The sequence below is a fragment of the Podarcis melisellensis genome (assembly GCF_964234715.1).
Source record: "Podarcis melisellensis genome assembly, chromosome: 3".
Lineage (NCBI taxonomy): Eukaryota > Metazoa > Chordata > Lepidosauria > Squamata > Lacertidae > Podarcis > Podarcis melisellensis.
The window spans coordinates 25,870,806-25,886,600 of NC_138530.1; the positions used below are offsets into that span (position 1 = coordinate 25,870,806).

At 44.7% G+C, this 15,795-nt stretch overlaps 1 protein-coding gene across 3 annotated transcripts in view; it reads left to right on the forward strand.

The window, feature by feature from the left end:
- Nucleotides 1-15,795, forward strand: part of RPS6KC1 (ribosomal protein S6 kinase C1) — a 94,413-nt gene that overhangs the window by 16,392 nt on the left and 62,226 nt on the right. The window contains exons 1-3 of one of the 3 annotated variants that reach the window (XM_081903753.1): nt 252-688; nt 2,298-2,418; nt 13,239-13,354. In XM_081903753.1, the coding sequence (XP_081759879.1) occupies nt 290-688; nt 2,298-2,418; nt 13,239-13,354 (636 nt within the window). In that variant the 5' untranslated portion in view covers nt 252-289. Of the gene's footprint in view, nt 1-251; nt 689-2,297; nt 2,419-13,238; nt 13,355-15,795 lie in introns of those variants that run through there. The other 2 variants (XM_081903754.1, XM_081903755.1) reach the window with 2 other exon arrangements.

A 15,795-nucleotide genomic window follows, 5' to 3' on the forward strand; every position in this document is an offset into this window, starting at 1 on the left:
TGTTCTGCCTTTATATTTGTAAGTAAAACAGATATTACAGAATGCTGCAAGTCCCCATTGATCTTTCCTTCGATAGGAAGTCACATCCCCAGGTTAGCGCTATGCCTGGAACTTCTTCCTGCCCAGCAAAGTGAGGAGCATGTGGTAGTACAAAGTAAAATTTATATAGCAGAGATCAGGCAACCAGAAATCATTTTATGTGTCCTGGGGGTGTCTTTTCCTGGCATTCTGCAGCCCATTGAAACTAAATCCTTCGAAGACAGAGGTCCTATGGCTAGGTCGGGATGGCATGGGGATGAGGGACCAACTCTCTTCTCTTGTGGGGGCCCAATTAGTGCCATTGCCTTCCGTTAAGAGTTTGGGTGTAATCCTTGACGCCTCCCTTTCCATGGAGGCACAAGTTACAGCAACAGCCAAGGCGACATTTTTCCACCTTCGCCGCATCAAGCAGTTGGTCCCTTACCTTTCCCGCCCCGACCTGGCCACAGTGATCCATGCAACGGTCATCTCCAGGCTTGACTACTGTAATTCGCTCTATGCGGGGCTGCCCTTGAAGCTGTCCCAGAAACTCCAGCGGGTACAGAATGCTGGAGCGAGGCTCCTCATGGGGTCTCTGCCATGGGAGCATATTCACCCAGTGCTTTTCAAGCTGCACTGGCTCCCGGTGGAGTACAGGGTCAGATTTAAGGTGCTGCTTTTGACCTTTAAAGCCCTTCATGGCCTAGGACCCTCGTACCTATGGGACCGCCTCTCCTGGTATGCCCCACGGAGAGCCTCAAGGAACACCCTAGTGTTCCCAGGCCCTAAGGAAGTTAGATTGGCTTCAACCAGAGCCAGGGCTTTTCAACTCTGGCTCCGGCCTGGTGGAACGCTCTGCCTCATGAGACCAGGGCCCTGCGGGATCTGATTTCTTTCCGCAGGGCCTGTAAGACAGAGTTGTTCCGCCTGGCCTTTGGCTTGGAGCCAATTTGATTCCCTCCCTCCCTCTCTTTTTTTTCTTTCTTTTCCTTCTCCTGCGATGAGGCTACATTTTAATATTTTAATGTTCCATTATTTTAATGTTGTATTTTATTTTTGTTTTTAAGTTGTAATCATTCATCTTGTTTTTATTATTGCTTGTAAGCCGCTCTGAGCCCGGCCTTGGCTGGGGAGGGCGGGGTATAAATAAAAAATTATTATTATTATAATATTTGAGCTGCAAAGGAGGAATTGAGGGAAGGGCTGTAGTTCAGTGGTAGAGCCTTCCTTGCATGCCAAATGTTCCAGGTTCAAATCTCTGACATTTTCATGTAGGACTGGGAAAGAAATGTTGGGCCCTTCCAGACTTCTGGTTTTTGTGTGTCTTTGTTTTGCGGGTTTATTCTGCAGCATGTCATTGATTTAATAATAGAGTGTTGGGGTGGATTTGTACCGGATAGTCTATGCATCATTCTGCTTTATTTGTTGCTTTGCAATGCTCCCGCAATGTTACTGCTACTATTGCTGTTCGGAGGGGCATCTTTGAGTTATTATAGTGCAGCAAAAGCGAGACACACGCCTGTGGGGATGTTCATGATATAAAAAAGTCACAGGATTTTAGCAGGAAGCTGCAAGAGATGCACGTACTGGGAATGAGGCAACATGTCTGCCTTGAAACCTTTGCAGGTGCAAATGGTATTGAAAGTAAGGTCGTGTATAACTGCCCTGATACCACAAATCACAGAATTGATCATCTGGTCCAACCCCCTGCAATGCAGAAATCTTTCACCCAATGTGGTTCTCGAACCCAAGACCCTGTGATTAAAAATTTCATCCTCTGCTGACTGTGCTATAATCATGAATGCACAATACAAAGCAAATTGAAATTGGAGGGGAGGAACTGTCCCGAAAACCTGCAGAGGTGCTGCCACTCAGTGTAATAGACAATACTAAGGTAGATAGACCAGTGGTCTGACTCAGTATAAAGTAGCTTTCTTCTATTAACCCAAATCCACAAATGTCCTTTCGGTTGATTGGGGTGGAAATTGCTTAAGTTCAAGCACAGCAGCTGCTTGCGTAGTTTAAGTAGTTTATGGACTGCCTTGGAGATTAATTGTTGCTTAATATATTGGCTGAACGATACTTCGCAGGGATGCGGGTGGGTGTACAGCAAGGGCAAGATTTGATTAATAGCTGCAGTTAAAGAGTTTAGTGACTTTTAAAAAGATCTCATAGGGCACGTCTAATACGCTACTGTGTTGGTTTCTGCCATTCTTGGTAAATGCTCAATTAGCAGGAATGATTGCCTCATGGGTGTTTGTTTTCTGTTTTCACTTCAGATAGTCGTTTGGAAGAGATACAGTGACTTTAAGAAATTGCACAAAGAACTCTGGCAGATTCATAAACACTTATTCAGGCATACAGAATTGTTTCCTCCTTTTGCTAAAGCAATAGTATTTGGTAAGCATATATACTTTTTTTTTTAAATTTGCTAAAATCATTTGGGAATGATTGGTGAATAAATCTGTGGATTTTCAGAGTTCTGTATTGTGCTAGCATTGTTTTGATTCTGCCAAAAGCAACATAGTAACTGAAGTATATTGTGTGTGATCAGTTTAGTAGTAGTAGTAGAAATAATAATAATAATAATAATAATAATAATAATAATAATAATAATACCCCACCCATCTGGCCACTCTTTTAAACTCTAGTAACTGGTATTGCATAAGGAAACAAAAACCCACAAACCTCTCTTCACCCACTATAATGGGTCTATAACATGTTTTAGTAGTGACCGTGGAAACTTAGACATAAATGATAGTGCAGATCTGCAAACTTTGCAGAGAGACACTTCTGTGGATTTGCTGTAGACCCAACACTACTTAATATTTTCTTTCATATGTAATATTTTATTTCATATTTTCATATCCCTGAGTTCCTTTCTTATTACTTCCTTCATTTGTGCAGATTCCCCCTCCCTTTTATTTTTGAAATGCACCAAGGGTTAGCCGTTAACCATAATTTCTTCATGTGTTTTTTAATAACCACAGGGTTAGCTCCAAACCACAGTTGGCTGTTGTGCTGATCTGTGAGTTGAGATAACTATGGTTAGTCATGTGTTAGCTCTGAAAAATTATTAGGAAAGGGAAATCTCATGGGCTTGAGGCTGCAAGGCATTCCTGGTATTATAACCCCCATTGCACGGAAAGGGCTTCTATACTTCCAAGCGTGATTATCTTCTTAAAAATAAGAAAGTTTAATATTTTGTCCATGTTAGGGCAGAGGGGGCTCACCTGGTGGGTCAGAGCCGCAGTGTTAGCTTCCTGGCGGCAGGGTTGCTGTAGATTACCAGGGAGGCAGAGAAGATTGGGAGGGTGGCACGGTGCAAATGCACTTGTGGAGTGCCGGATTAACTTCACCACTGCCCTCACACACTGCACTGACCTCTCTGCTACCTCCTCTTCCCAGTAAGTGACAGCAATGCCGCAGCCAGAAAACTATCATTGTTGCTCTGCCCGACTGGGTGAGCTGCTGTTGAATTAGCGGTGGCAAACTTGGTGCCTTTCAGATGTTGTTGGACTGCAACACACATCTTCCCTGCCTATTGGCCAGCTTGGCTGGGACTGATGGGAGTTGGAGCCCAACATAATCTGAAGGTCACTTTGTTGGCCACCCTTGTACTAAATTAAACAAGAGAGGAATTGCTATGACAAAACAACCATAATAAGAGAGACAGCTAGCTTGGTCTCACAACTTTTGCTAGCACCAAGAATGAGCCTTGTATCATGCTGCAGAAAGGCTTTCTTTCCTTTGAGCTTTGCAGTTTCTCTGGGTTTCTCCGTTGCAGAATAACATATTGGCCCAGACTGAATGGGTTTTTTTTTTTTGCGAGGCTCATGCCGTGCCTAGAATTGCCACAGAGTGTTAAATTTTTAAAAAGCTCAAGGACATGATGCTGATGTGCCCAAAAGACTTGGCAAGGAGAGAGGGGGCCCCCCAACTTATTTCTATAATTTAAATGTCATCCTGGTTAGTATACAGAGCTGCTGAGCAAGTGGTCCAAAAGCAAGTGACAAAATTATTGCATCTCTGAAGTGGCAGGTAGCTGTGACGTTTGAAAGACATGCACCAGGGCTTCCCCGATTTCTTGTTGCAATTGCACCTCTTCCTGCTGAATGCAAAGGCCATGTTCGTGGTGGGGACCATAGTTCAGTAGAAGACAACCTGGTGCAATCTTTGCAATCTTCTGTCAGGTAGCAGTGAGATGAATCACCTCTGTGCCACACTCAGTGGAGGCTTAAAGGTAGCAAGTCGAGGACCCACTTAGAAATGTGCTGTATGTGCAAATAACGATACCGCCCATCAAACTATATTCGTCATTAGGGACTACGCTTTGCTCTCTTTGCCCACCAATCCCACCTGCCCCCTACCAAACCCCCCTTGCCCCCCCCCACATTGTTTCTGCTAGAGTACCCAAAACTTCCTCAGTTCACCTGGGCTACCCGCTCACTTGCTTGCCTCACCAACCTGCCTCTCCTAAGTACCCACTATCTCTGAGGGTGCTGGAGAAAGAAGCCTGCCAGTCTGGAGGTGGGGTGGGTGGGTGGGTGATGAAGGAGAGAGCAAAGCTTCTTTCTCCCCTTCTTTTCTTCACTGCCAATGCTGTGGGAAGTGTGAGAAAGAAGCCTGCCCACTGGCCTGGGCTGCCAGTCTGCCTATTGGCCTACTCGCCTGTCTCCATCTCCAGTTCCTTCCCTTCTTGCCCACCCCCCAGAGCATGCCTGAGAGCCCAGTTTATCCTCATGGTGCAGTTCACTGCCCCACCTGTCTGTGGCAAAGTGAACTGCAGTGTGATAACATTCGTAGATTTTCATTATATGTATAGAAAAACATGTTTGACGATATTAGAATATGCACTTTCCCATGTATATTTGGCTAAGTTCTCTGCCACGTGTCGGAAGTTATGTAGCACATAGTTCAGATGGTGCAGATATCATATATACATACACCTGTATACTTTTTGTCCTGGCTTTCAATGAAAATACTGATTTTTCAGATGGTCAGCTACACTGCACTAAAAATTCTAGAGCATCTCCTGCCTTTTATTCACCTAGGTAAAGGTAAAGGTACCCCTGACCATTAGGTCCAGTCGTGGCCGACTGTGGGGTTGCGGCGCTCATCTCGCTTTATTGGCCGAGGGAGCTGGCGTACAGCATCCGGGTCCTGTGGCTAGCATGACTAAGCCGCTTCTGGCGAACCAGAGCAGTGCACGGAAATGCCATTTACCTTCCCGCCGGAGCGGTACCTATTTATCTAATTGCACTTTGATGTGCTTTTGAACTGCTAGGTTGGCAGGAGCAGGGAGCTCACCCCGTTATGGGGATTCGAACCGCCGACCTCCTGATCGGCAAGTCCTAGGCTTTAAAGTTCATTAAAATCAGGAGGCCCTGACCCCCCCCCATTGTTGTGTGGATGGGAGATCCCAAACCCTTCCCCCAATGACCCTCTCCCTTGGGAATCCCCTCCCCAGAGAGGGACATCTGGCTGGCTTCCTTTTATCATTGATCTTTCAGAGGGTAGACAAAATATTCCTGCTTAGGAAAGCATTCTGATTGCCACATTAGCTGGTGAGATTGTGACTTTTTTTTTACTGCTTTTTGCAAACTATAAACAATTGGTTGTGTTAAACTGCTTCATTGTTATTTATCATTGTTGTTTATTATGCCAGCCATTGTGAGAGGCATGTGCTGCTCATGGAGGGTAGCAGTATTAAAACATCTAAGTTGGCAAGTATTTTTCCATCCTACTGGGTACAGTTGGCTGGTAAGGGCAGGTTTGTAAGTCGCTTTGGGTTGCCTTGCAAGGCAAAGCAGCTAACAAATTTAATAAAGAATAAGAATAAGATATGGGGATGCCATTGAAAGTGATTGTTGTTCTCTAAATCCCAGTTGTTGTTTTTTGCCTTAAATTTTGAATTAATTGGATAATAATTTAGCCAGTCTGGCACGTATTCTTTCATCTCTTCTAATTTTTCCATTTTTGGCTTTCCTTCTGAAAAATCTAATCGCTCTTGGTAGGTACCCCATTTATACCCCATGTTAATTTTACATTTGCCTTCCAAATCTGAAGTGTCAGGGCTCCCACTACCCAGAGAAACTTGCGAACTTGGGAATTGGATGAATGTCCTCTTCTATTTTAATAAAAAAGGTGGGCTTGTTTTTCCAACTGCTGATCCTCAGATAGCCAAAATGGCACTATCTATACCCCAGAGGAAGATGCTGGCAGCCTTGGAGGAGTTTCAAGGTTGGCAGAAGCACAGATCAGCTCAATGAGGACTGATCATGTTCAGGGAGCATGGGGTATTGGGTGTCTGTTGGTGGTGGTGGAAGCAGGGAGGGTGGAATGGGGTGTCTTGGAAGAGGTCATGGCTGGCTGGCTGGTGCTCTGAACAGGAGCACTTGATGTTGCAACATTTTGTTGCAGGTCCCATTTCTCTAATGGAATTTTCCAGCATGCTTGTAATAATACAGCAATTCTGAGGAGTTCCCTAAAGGAAGCAATGATGAATAAAACAGCCCCCCTCCCTTCAAACCATCATCTCCTTACCTCTCTGGATGCTTTTATTGAGTTGCATGAGCAAGATTAGAATTCTGGGTAAAATGTGCTCTGAAAGTGGCATTGTTTAATTTCTCTGCTCAAGCAGAGGTTCTCTGCTCAAGCATAATTGGGTTTTGTGGGTTTTGGATGTGAGTGTGTGTGTGTGTTTTTAACAACAGCTTGCATTGGGAACAAGAGTTGGCAAGAGCGAGAGCACAATAGAAGGGCGGACAAATATTTGGAAGGATGAGGGTAAGACTGGAATGTTTTGCGCATTTGGAATAGTAAAATTAAGGCAATGCGCTTGACAGTTATTGCTCGTTAGTTTTCTCATTTATTTTTTGAAAAAGCAAAAAGTAATTCCCCTGCTTTCAAGACATTTTCTAACACAAAATAGGGACGAAAACCTATTGTTACCTGCTCCTTTGTTCTGTAGACCTTCCCAGTCAGGGATGATGGGGGTTGGAATCCATTTAGAGGATACCATGTTGGCTAGCCCTGTCTTGGTGTATATATGGAACAGAATATCCACAGAACAGTTAACCTAAGTACCCCACGTTGAAAGAAGAGGCTGTAGCGTGGAAGGCAGTGCTGGTTACCACTGGACCAGAGCCCACCAAACATCTGCAGGCTACGTAGATGAACCTAAACACATTCTCTGAATGCCAGTCTTTATGTCGCAAGGCAAGTTGTTAAGCCTTCAAAAACTACTAGGGTCCAAGCTGATCTTCCCTTTATGGGAATAATCTCAAAAAGGCAGCCCACTTCCAGCAAGGCTTAGTTTTTTGGGTGATGAGGGAAGCCAGAGTGTGCCCATTCTCCTCACCTCCATAGCTGCACAGCAACTTGAATAAATGTTTTCTAAATACTTCTGTAGTCCGGAAGAGCTGCTACATTCCTTTCTCTCTGCACCCTGTTCCCCTTTGAAAAATGGGTGGAGAGCTAAGAATTCACCCGTTCCCACAAAGTTTCAAAGATGGAAAGCCAATGTATTGTTCTTTCGGTGCTGCTAAAATAGAGACCTGTGCACCACGGGGTTATAAGAACCCTTTGATGATGAGGAAAGAGTTCATGCTGCTTTCCTGAATTTTGCTTGGAGTTTTCCACCTTCTCCACCAGTTAGACAATTCTGGCACAGAGCTTGGAAACCAAAAGTTAATGACAATAGACCCAGCTGCTCAGCTTTCTTTGATCTTCGGTCCTGCTCCCAGATCTGGCTTCAGCAAAGTAACTTACAACCCCGTACGCACCTACTCAAAAGTGAGTGCCCCTGAGTTACTCCTAAGTGTGCGTGTCAGAGGGTAGCCTTAATCAGTATTTTAAATTCCTGTTCCCCTTCCTTGTGAGGCTCTCTCCAGGTGACTTTTGAATGATTACAAATGTTACACGAAAGATCCTTTCCATCTACAACTTGGTCTCTGCAGCTCAAGCCAGCCCCAGCCAGAATGGCCAATGCTGAGGGATAATGGGAGTTGTGGTGTCACAACATCTGCAGGATACCACATTGGCTGCTCCTGCTTTATTTATTCATTGAAGAGACAGCTAATACACAATGACAAGCAGTGATCCTAGTCAATGTGGCACAGAGCAATAATGCATCTCTCTCACTCAGAGGCAAAAGTCCTCTTGAAAACCCCAGACTCTGCAACTTTTCTAAATGGCCGAAGTGAGCTGGCCGTAGTAACTGGTGTAGTCTTTTCTATCTGACCCGTGTTAGAAAGTCAGATATAAAAACCAGGCACCAAATGGCTCCTAAAACCAGGGTTTCAGTCGCCAAAACTAAATGTCTAGTTGCCATTTTTGGGCAAGCTGGCTGTAAAGTCTTATTTTTCAAATGATGGACTGGCTGTGATTGATTCTCAGTTAAACATCTGGCTAGTTCAGATGACAAACTTGAGCTAGGCGCAGTGTTTCTCAACCTGTGGGTTCCCAGATGTTCTTGGACTACAACTCCCATCATTCCTAGCCAGCATGACCAGTGGTGAGGGATGGTGGGAGTTGTAGTCCAACAACATCTGGGGACCCACAGGTTGAGAACTTGGAGAACTTAATGAAGAAAAGCCACTTAACTCAGGGACAATCCACAAATATCTTGGCCTATTCCTACCCCTCTCTTTTAATGGTGACACGGGCCATTCATAACGTAAGAACATTCTTCACAACTGTGAGCGGGGCAGTGGGGTGGGGTAAGTGAAGACAAGTGACAACCATGACATTGTTCAGTGCTCCTGCTGAGGCTGCACAGAAGAAGCACTTTGGTTCCTGCAATTCATTCTGATGATGCAGATAAAATATAATGGATAGGGTGTGGTTATTAGTGTGTGAAAACAGTCCAGATCCAAGGATTCTTGAGGCAGGCACCTCCAGATGGTGGAGATGTCGGATGCCACCCTGGCGCCCAGGCATCTTCACTTGGTCACAAGTGGCTGATAACTAGGTGCAAAATGCGCCAACGCCTGGCTCATTTTGAACACTGATTCTGACACTACAGTGAAAAGTCCTTGGAGGGCTGTTTCAGTGTACAGTGGACGCTTGGGTTGCGAACGTGATCTGCATGGGAGGCACATTCGCAACCCGCAGCGCCGCGTCTGTGCAAGCGCGGGTTGCGATTCGGCGCTTCTGCGCATGCGTGACCGCTGAAACGCGCTGAAACCCAGAAGTTCCAGAATGGGTTACTTCCGGGTTTCGGCGCGTCTGTAACCCGGAAAAAACACAACCTGAAGCTTACCTTCCATGCATCTGTCTCATTCTTTTTAAAAGGTTATATTTTTAATATTTTTCCCCAAAAGAGATACTTTGCACGGAAAATAGCATAACCAAGGAACATTACAGCTACAATATAAATAAAAGTGTCTTTCCATCAGGGTTGGGGAAGTCTGTTTCTGTTAGTTATGTGGAAGTGTGAGAAGCAATACAAAGCCCCCAAACTGCTTCCATGATGGCTGGAACTTGGCTACTCCTGTAAGATTTTGTCAGGCGTTACCCAGAGCCTTTCAAGTCTATTTCTGCAAAGATAAGGGACATTGGCTCCCTACGTTGGGCCCCAGTATGTTTCCGAGCACAATTCAAAGTGTTGGTGCTGACCTTTAAAGCCCTAAATGGCCTTGGTCCAGTATAGCTGAAGGAGCATCTCCACCCCCATTGTTCAGCTCGGACACTGAGGTCCAGCTCTAAGGGCCTTCTGGTGGTTCCTTCACTGCGAGAAGCAAAGTTACAGGGAACCAGGCAGATGCCTGGTTCTCCGTAGTGGCGCCTTCCTTGTGGAACGTCCTCCCATCAGATGTCAAGGAAATAAACAACTATCTGACCTTTAGAAGACATCTAAAGGCAGCCTAGTTTAGGGAAGTTTTTAATGTCTGGTGTTTTATTGTATATTCAATATTTTGTTGGAAGCTTCCGAGAGTGGCTGGGGAAACCCAACCAGATGGGCGGGAAATAAATAAATAAATAAATAAATAAATAAATAAATAAATAAATTAAAAAATAAATAAAAAATAAATTATTACTATCATCATCATCAGATGGCATTAGATCCATTTCAGTCTGGTTTCCGTCCTGATTTTGGGACGGAGACGGCTCTGGTTGCCCTAACAGATGATCTCCGTAGACAACTGGATCGAGGTGGGTCAGGACTGCTGATCCTTTTAGATTTGTCAGCAGCCTTTGACATGGTCGATCATGATCTTCTGAACCACCGCCTCGCAGATGTGGGGATACAGGGCATAGCCCGTAACTGGTTGTGCTCTTTTATCTCTGGTCGGGGACAGAGGGTGGCACTAGGGAGGGAAATGTCGTCGCGCCACTCCTTGGTGTGTGGAGTGCCGCAGGGTGCAATTCTCTCCCCAATGCTTTTTAACATCTTTATGCGCCCCCTTGCCCAGATTATCCGGAGCTTTGGGCTGGGCTATCACCAATATGCTGATGACACTCAGCTCTATCTGCTGATGGATGGCCACACTGACTCAGCCCCGAACACACTGACCAGATGCTTGGAAGCTGTGGCTGGATGGTTTCGTGGGAGCCGATTGAAACTAAATCCTTCGAAGACAGAGGTCCTATGGCTAGGTCGGGATGGCATGGGGATGAGGGACCAACTCTCTTCTCTTGTCGGGGCCCAATTAGTGCCATTGCCTTCCTTTAAGAGTTTGGGTGTAATCCTTGACGCCTCCCTTTCCATGGAGGCGCAAGTTACAGCAACAGCCAAGGCGACATTTTTCCACCTTCGCCGCATCAAGCAGTTGGTCCCTTACCTTTCCCGCCCCGACCTGGCCACAGTGATCCATGCGACGGTCATCTCCAGGCTTGACTACTGTAATTAGCTCTATGCGGGGCTGCCCTTGAAGCTGTCCCAGAAACTCCAGCGGGTGCAGAATGCTGCAGCGAGGCTCCTCATGGAGGTCTCTGCCATGGGAGCATATTCACCCAGTGCTTTTCAAGCTGCACTGGCTCCCGGTGGAGTACAGGGTCAGATTTAAGGTGCTGCTTTTGACCTTTAAAGCCCTTCATGGCCTAGGACCCTCGTACCTACGAGACCGCCTCTCCTGGTATGCTCCACGGAGAGCCTCAAGGTCCATAAATAACAACACCCTAGTGGTCCCAGGCCCTAAGGAGGTTAGATAGGCTTCAACCAGAGCCAGGGCCTTTTCAACTCTGGCTCCGGCCTGGTGGAACGCTCTGCCTCATGAGACCAGGGCCCTGCAGGATCTGATTTCTTTCCACCTGGCCTTTGGCTTGGAGCCAATTTGATTCCCTCCCTCTCTTTTCCCCCCTTTCTTTTCCTTCTCCTCCTGCGATGAGGCTACATTTTAATATTTTAATGTTCCATTATTTTAATGTTGTATTTTATTTTTGTTTTTAAGTTGTAATCATTCATCTTGTTTTTATTATTGCTTGTAAGCCGCTCTGAGCCCGGCCTTGGCTGGGGAGGGCGGGGTATAAATAAAAAATTATTATTATTATTATCATCATAATCATCTTAGCTACACAGGTGAATTTATAACGTTATAAATGCATCATAAAAATGTGACACCAGATCCTGCTGTAGAGCAGAAATCCAAAGTCTGTGAAAATATCAATTGGGAGCTGTATTTTTTTTATAGCTTTTCTCCCCATAGTGTTTTTTATATCTGTGTAGATCCAGCCAAGGTCTAAAAGCTCACCCTCTCACCCCCACAATGAAGGCTGGCAGGGTTCAGAAAGCTGAATTCATCACCCAATGCGAAAGATAAAGTATTTATGGAGCATTTCAGAATATAAATATTACTACCGTTTTGTGTTGTTCTTTTGGCCATCATGGTCATATTAACCACAGAAAAAATGAAATGAAAAGTGCACTGTTAGTATTTTGGTCTGTTTTAATCTAAAGATAATATTACTACTAAATATTCAACATACAAAAGATGACAGAAGAATAAAACAAAAATACGCATTGGAGTACAAATGGTCAAGAGAGCTGATACATTTAAAGGCATCCAGATAAATGTTTAAATCAAATCATCCAATTAAATTATCGTGCTTTGCCATATTAGCCTCCATTAGTTTTACCCTCCGCTTTTGGGCTGCCGCTGCAAATCTCATAACTCTGTCTTATCTCAAAATTGTCAAAATCAGACAACAGATACGGAATACATATATATTGCAATAAACCACACTTTTTGGGAACAAAATAATAAATAAAAAAAATGACTAGAATATTTCTGTGGAGGGGAGGACTCCTATTCACATAATAACTTTTAATCCAGTGGGGTCTCTCTTTGATGGGGGGAGAAGGTGCCAGTTTCTGACTATTCCCATTTCCCCCAGCAGCTCCTGTACCTCCAACTGTTCTGGGCAGTCCTCCAGCCCTCCGGAGCAGATTTCCGGGTTGGGATGCACAGGGGCTGCAGGTGGGAGAGGGAATTCGGGCGAAAATTGCCTCTCCTTCCGATGGGAGCGTCCCATAAGCAGAGTTCCACTTAACATCCATCCAAGCCTCTGCCTTTATGTTAGCTGAGGGCCCAACTACGTGTGATGTTAATGATGCGATTAGTAATCGCGCTGTGTGTCTTTAAAAATTAAATAACTGTCTGTACCAAGATTGCAGCGTTCAGGAAGGTGAAATAGAATCTTTCCCTCTCCAGCTGCAAACTCCGTAAAATCGGCCCCTCTCCACTCCAATCCTGGTGCAGCAATTACCATTAGGGGAAGGGAAATTAAAAAAAAAGAAGAAGAATCCCATTGGCGTCCGGTATTTAATTTTAGCAATCGTGTCGTTGACACATGCAGTTAGAGCCTTGCTAGGTGGCAATCCAGTCTGCGCAGGGTTAGGCCCGTAGCTAAGGCAGAACGTGGCCATCCATAATGTGACAAGGAGGATTAGAACATTTAGCTTCTGGAAACTGATGGACATATGCTTGTGTCTCTTGGCTAATCTGGAGTGTTGCTTCGCACGTCTTTTAAGGAGGGAGGAATCTTGGGTTCTGTGAGCCGCTGCCAGATTATATCATTTGATTGCAGAAGGCAGGATTGTAGGGGGCATTTTGAGAAGTGTGAAGCTTGTCACTGTCTCCCAAAGTGATCATGCGTCTTGATAGATGCGGGGCTTTCTTCTCTTAGGGTGGTGGGGTTTTTTTGTTTTTTGTTTTTGATAAAGCAAGGAAAAGGCTTAATTGTTTCTCAGAATGTTGATGCTTTTTATGTTTCAGGGCGATTTGAAGAAAGTGTGATTGAAGAGAGGAGACAGTGCGCGGAAGACTTGCTTCAGTTCTCTGCCAACATCCCGGCGCTCTTTAACAGCAAGCAGCTTGAAGATTTCTTTAAGGTTAAATAACTTCTGAGCCGCTCCACGCCTTGTCAGTGATGCCACTAGGCAGAATAAGCAACAGCCACGCTCTTTAAGGCAGCTACTCTTTTGAGAGTCAGGTCAAGGCGACATAAAAAGGGTCTCCCCTAGGGAAGGAGGGAGGAGGAGGAACCCATTTTAAATGGGTTTACATGTGGGGTGGCATTTGGCCCAGATGGGCTCAGGGTAGACCCATTGAAATGAAAGAAACCTAGTAAGTTAGGTCCATTAATTTCAGTGGGTCTACTCTTGAGTAGAACTTAAGCCACACCCACACCATACCTTTAAAGTAGTATCATACCACTTCAAGCAGTCATGGCTTCCCCCAAAGGATTCTGGGAACTGTAGCTTGTTAAGGGTTCTGAGCAGTGCTATTTTTTTCTACAAAAAGAGGTGCTGGAACTGTGAATGCCCCACTTGTTCTCTTATCATGGCAGTGGTGCCCACCTGAGAGCTGCCTGATCTGAGTTCCGGTGAGTTCTGGCTGAAAAAAAGCCCTGGCTCTGAGAGTTGTTAAAATTGTAAAGGTAAAGGACCCCTGACAGTTAAGTCCAGTCGTGAACGACTCTGGAGTTGCGGCGCTCATCTCGCTTTACTGGCCGAGGGAGCCAATGTTTGTCCGCATACAGTTTTTCCAGGTCATGTGGCCCGCATGACTAAGCCGCTTCTGGCACAACGGAGCACCGAAACAAGAGCAGCGCACGGAAACGCCGTTTATCTACCCGCCAGAGCGGTACCTATTTATCTGCTTGCACTTTGATATGCTTTCGAACTGCTAGGTTGGCAGGAGCTGGGACTGAGCAATGGGAGCTCACCCTGTCGCAGGGATTCTGAGAGTTGTTAGGAGACTCTTATTTGCCTCACAGAGATGCAATTTTCAGAGTCAATCCCTCTTCACAAGAACTCTGGGAATTATAAAAACTGGGAGGCAGACAGGGGTCTCCTAACAACTAAGTATCCTAGACAATCTACAGTTCCCATAATTATTTTGGGGAAACCATGATTATTTAAAGTGGTGTTAGTGGTGTTAGACTGGCACATGCAGAGAAGAGGAAAATAATTAGAGCACCTCATTTGAAATCCTTGGAAAGTTAGATAAGGTATTAACAAGATTAGTTAATAGTTAAAAAGGTAGCCGTTTTCTTACTGATTAATATACCAACTGAAATGTAATTAGATAATAATAAAAAAAGAACTGCAACAATATAAGGACTGCATTAAAAAAATGATCAAGGAGCGCGGGAAACCACTTTGATTAAATTGTATAAATTTGGAATCAGTTGGAATTATTTTGACATTAATTGGAATCTGCATAATAGGCAAAACTGTGGTAATATTGGGTCAATACTGGAAAATCAATTTAAAAATTATTTTTAAAAATAAATGAAGTGGTATTAGGAAATACAGCTCTGAAGCTTGGTTTGCCTGCATTTGTGAAAGCTCAAAGCAGAGTTTCCCAAACCTGGGTCTCCAGCTGTTTCTGGACTACAGTTCCCATCATGCCTGACAACCGGTCCTGCTAGCTAGGGATACCATTCATTTCCTAAACATGTAGGCATGAATGGCATGTGCCTGTCTTTAAACAGCCATATACCAGATTCTGGGAACCCTTGCGCAGTTAGCATGGTCAGTAGGACATTAAGAAGAGCTCTACCTGGATCAGACCAAAGGCTCATCTAGTCCAGCACCCTGTTCTCAAAATGGCCGACCAGATGCCCGTGGGAAGCCTGCAAGGAGGAAGTCTGCGTGCAACAGCACTCTCCCCTTTTGCAATGCCCAGCATCTTGGTGTCCGGAGTCATACTACCTCCGACAGTGGAGGCTGTCATAGCTAGCCATCATGTCTAAGTAGCTACCTATGTATCTCCCATGAATTGCAAGAGGTGCTGGTGTGTTCTATATCACTCAATATATGAATAAATGGGAATATGCCTGCAAAGGAGACACTTGTGTGCAGCCAGAATGCCACTCACCCTTCACAACTGCTCTCTTTTGTGGAATAGGGCTGTAGGCAAGCAGGGTGATTTAAAGTTTAGGGAAGCTTTTAATGTTTGATGCATTACTGTATTTTAATATTGTGTTGGGAGCCGCCCAGAGTGGCTGGGGAAGCCCAGCCAGATGGGCGGGGTATAAATAATAAATTGTTATTGTTATTGTTGTTGTTGTTATTATTGTTGTTATTATTGTTGTTATTATTATTATTATTATTATTATTATTATTATTAAAGTAAATGATATTTTTCTTCACCGAGAAGGCTGCTTAGAATGTGTTGCTTATAGTTGCTAGATACTTAGGGCTAAACTGCACACTCAATAAATATGTAGTTGGCAACTATGAGCTTAAAAAAATATCATTCAGGTGTGGGGGGCTTCCAGTGTGGGGAGGGGAGGTATAACTTTTCCTTTCCCCAGATGGGTGAA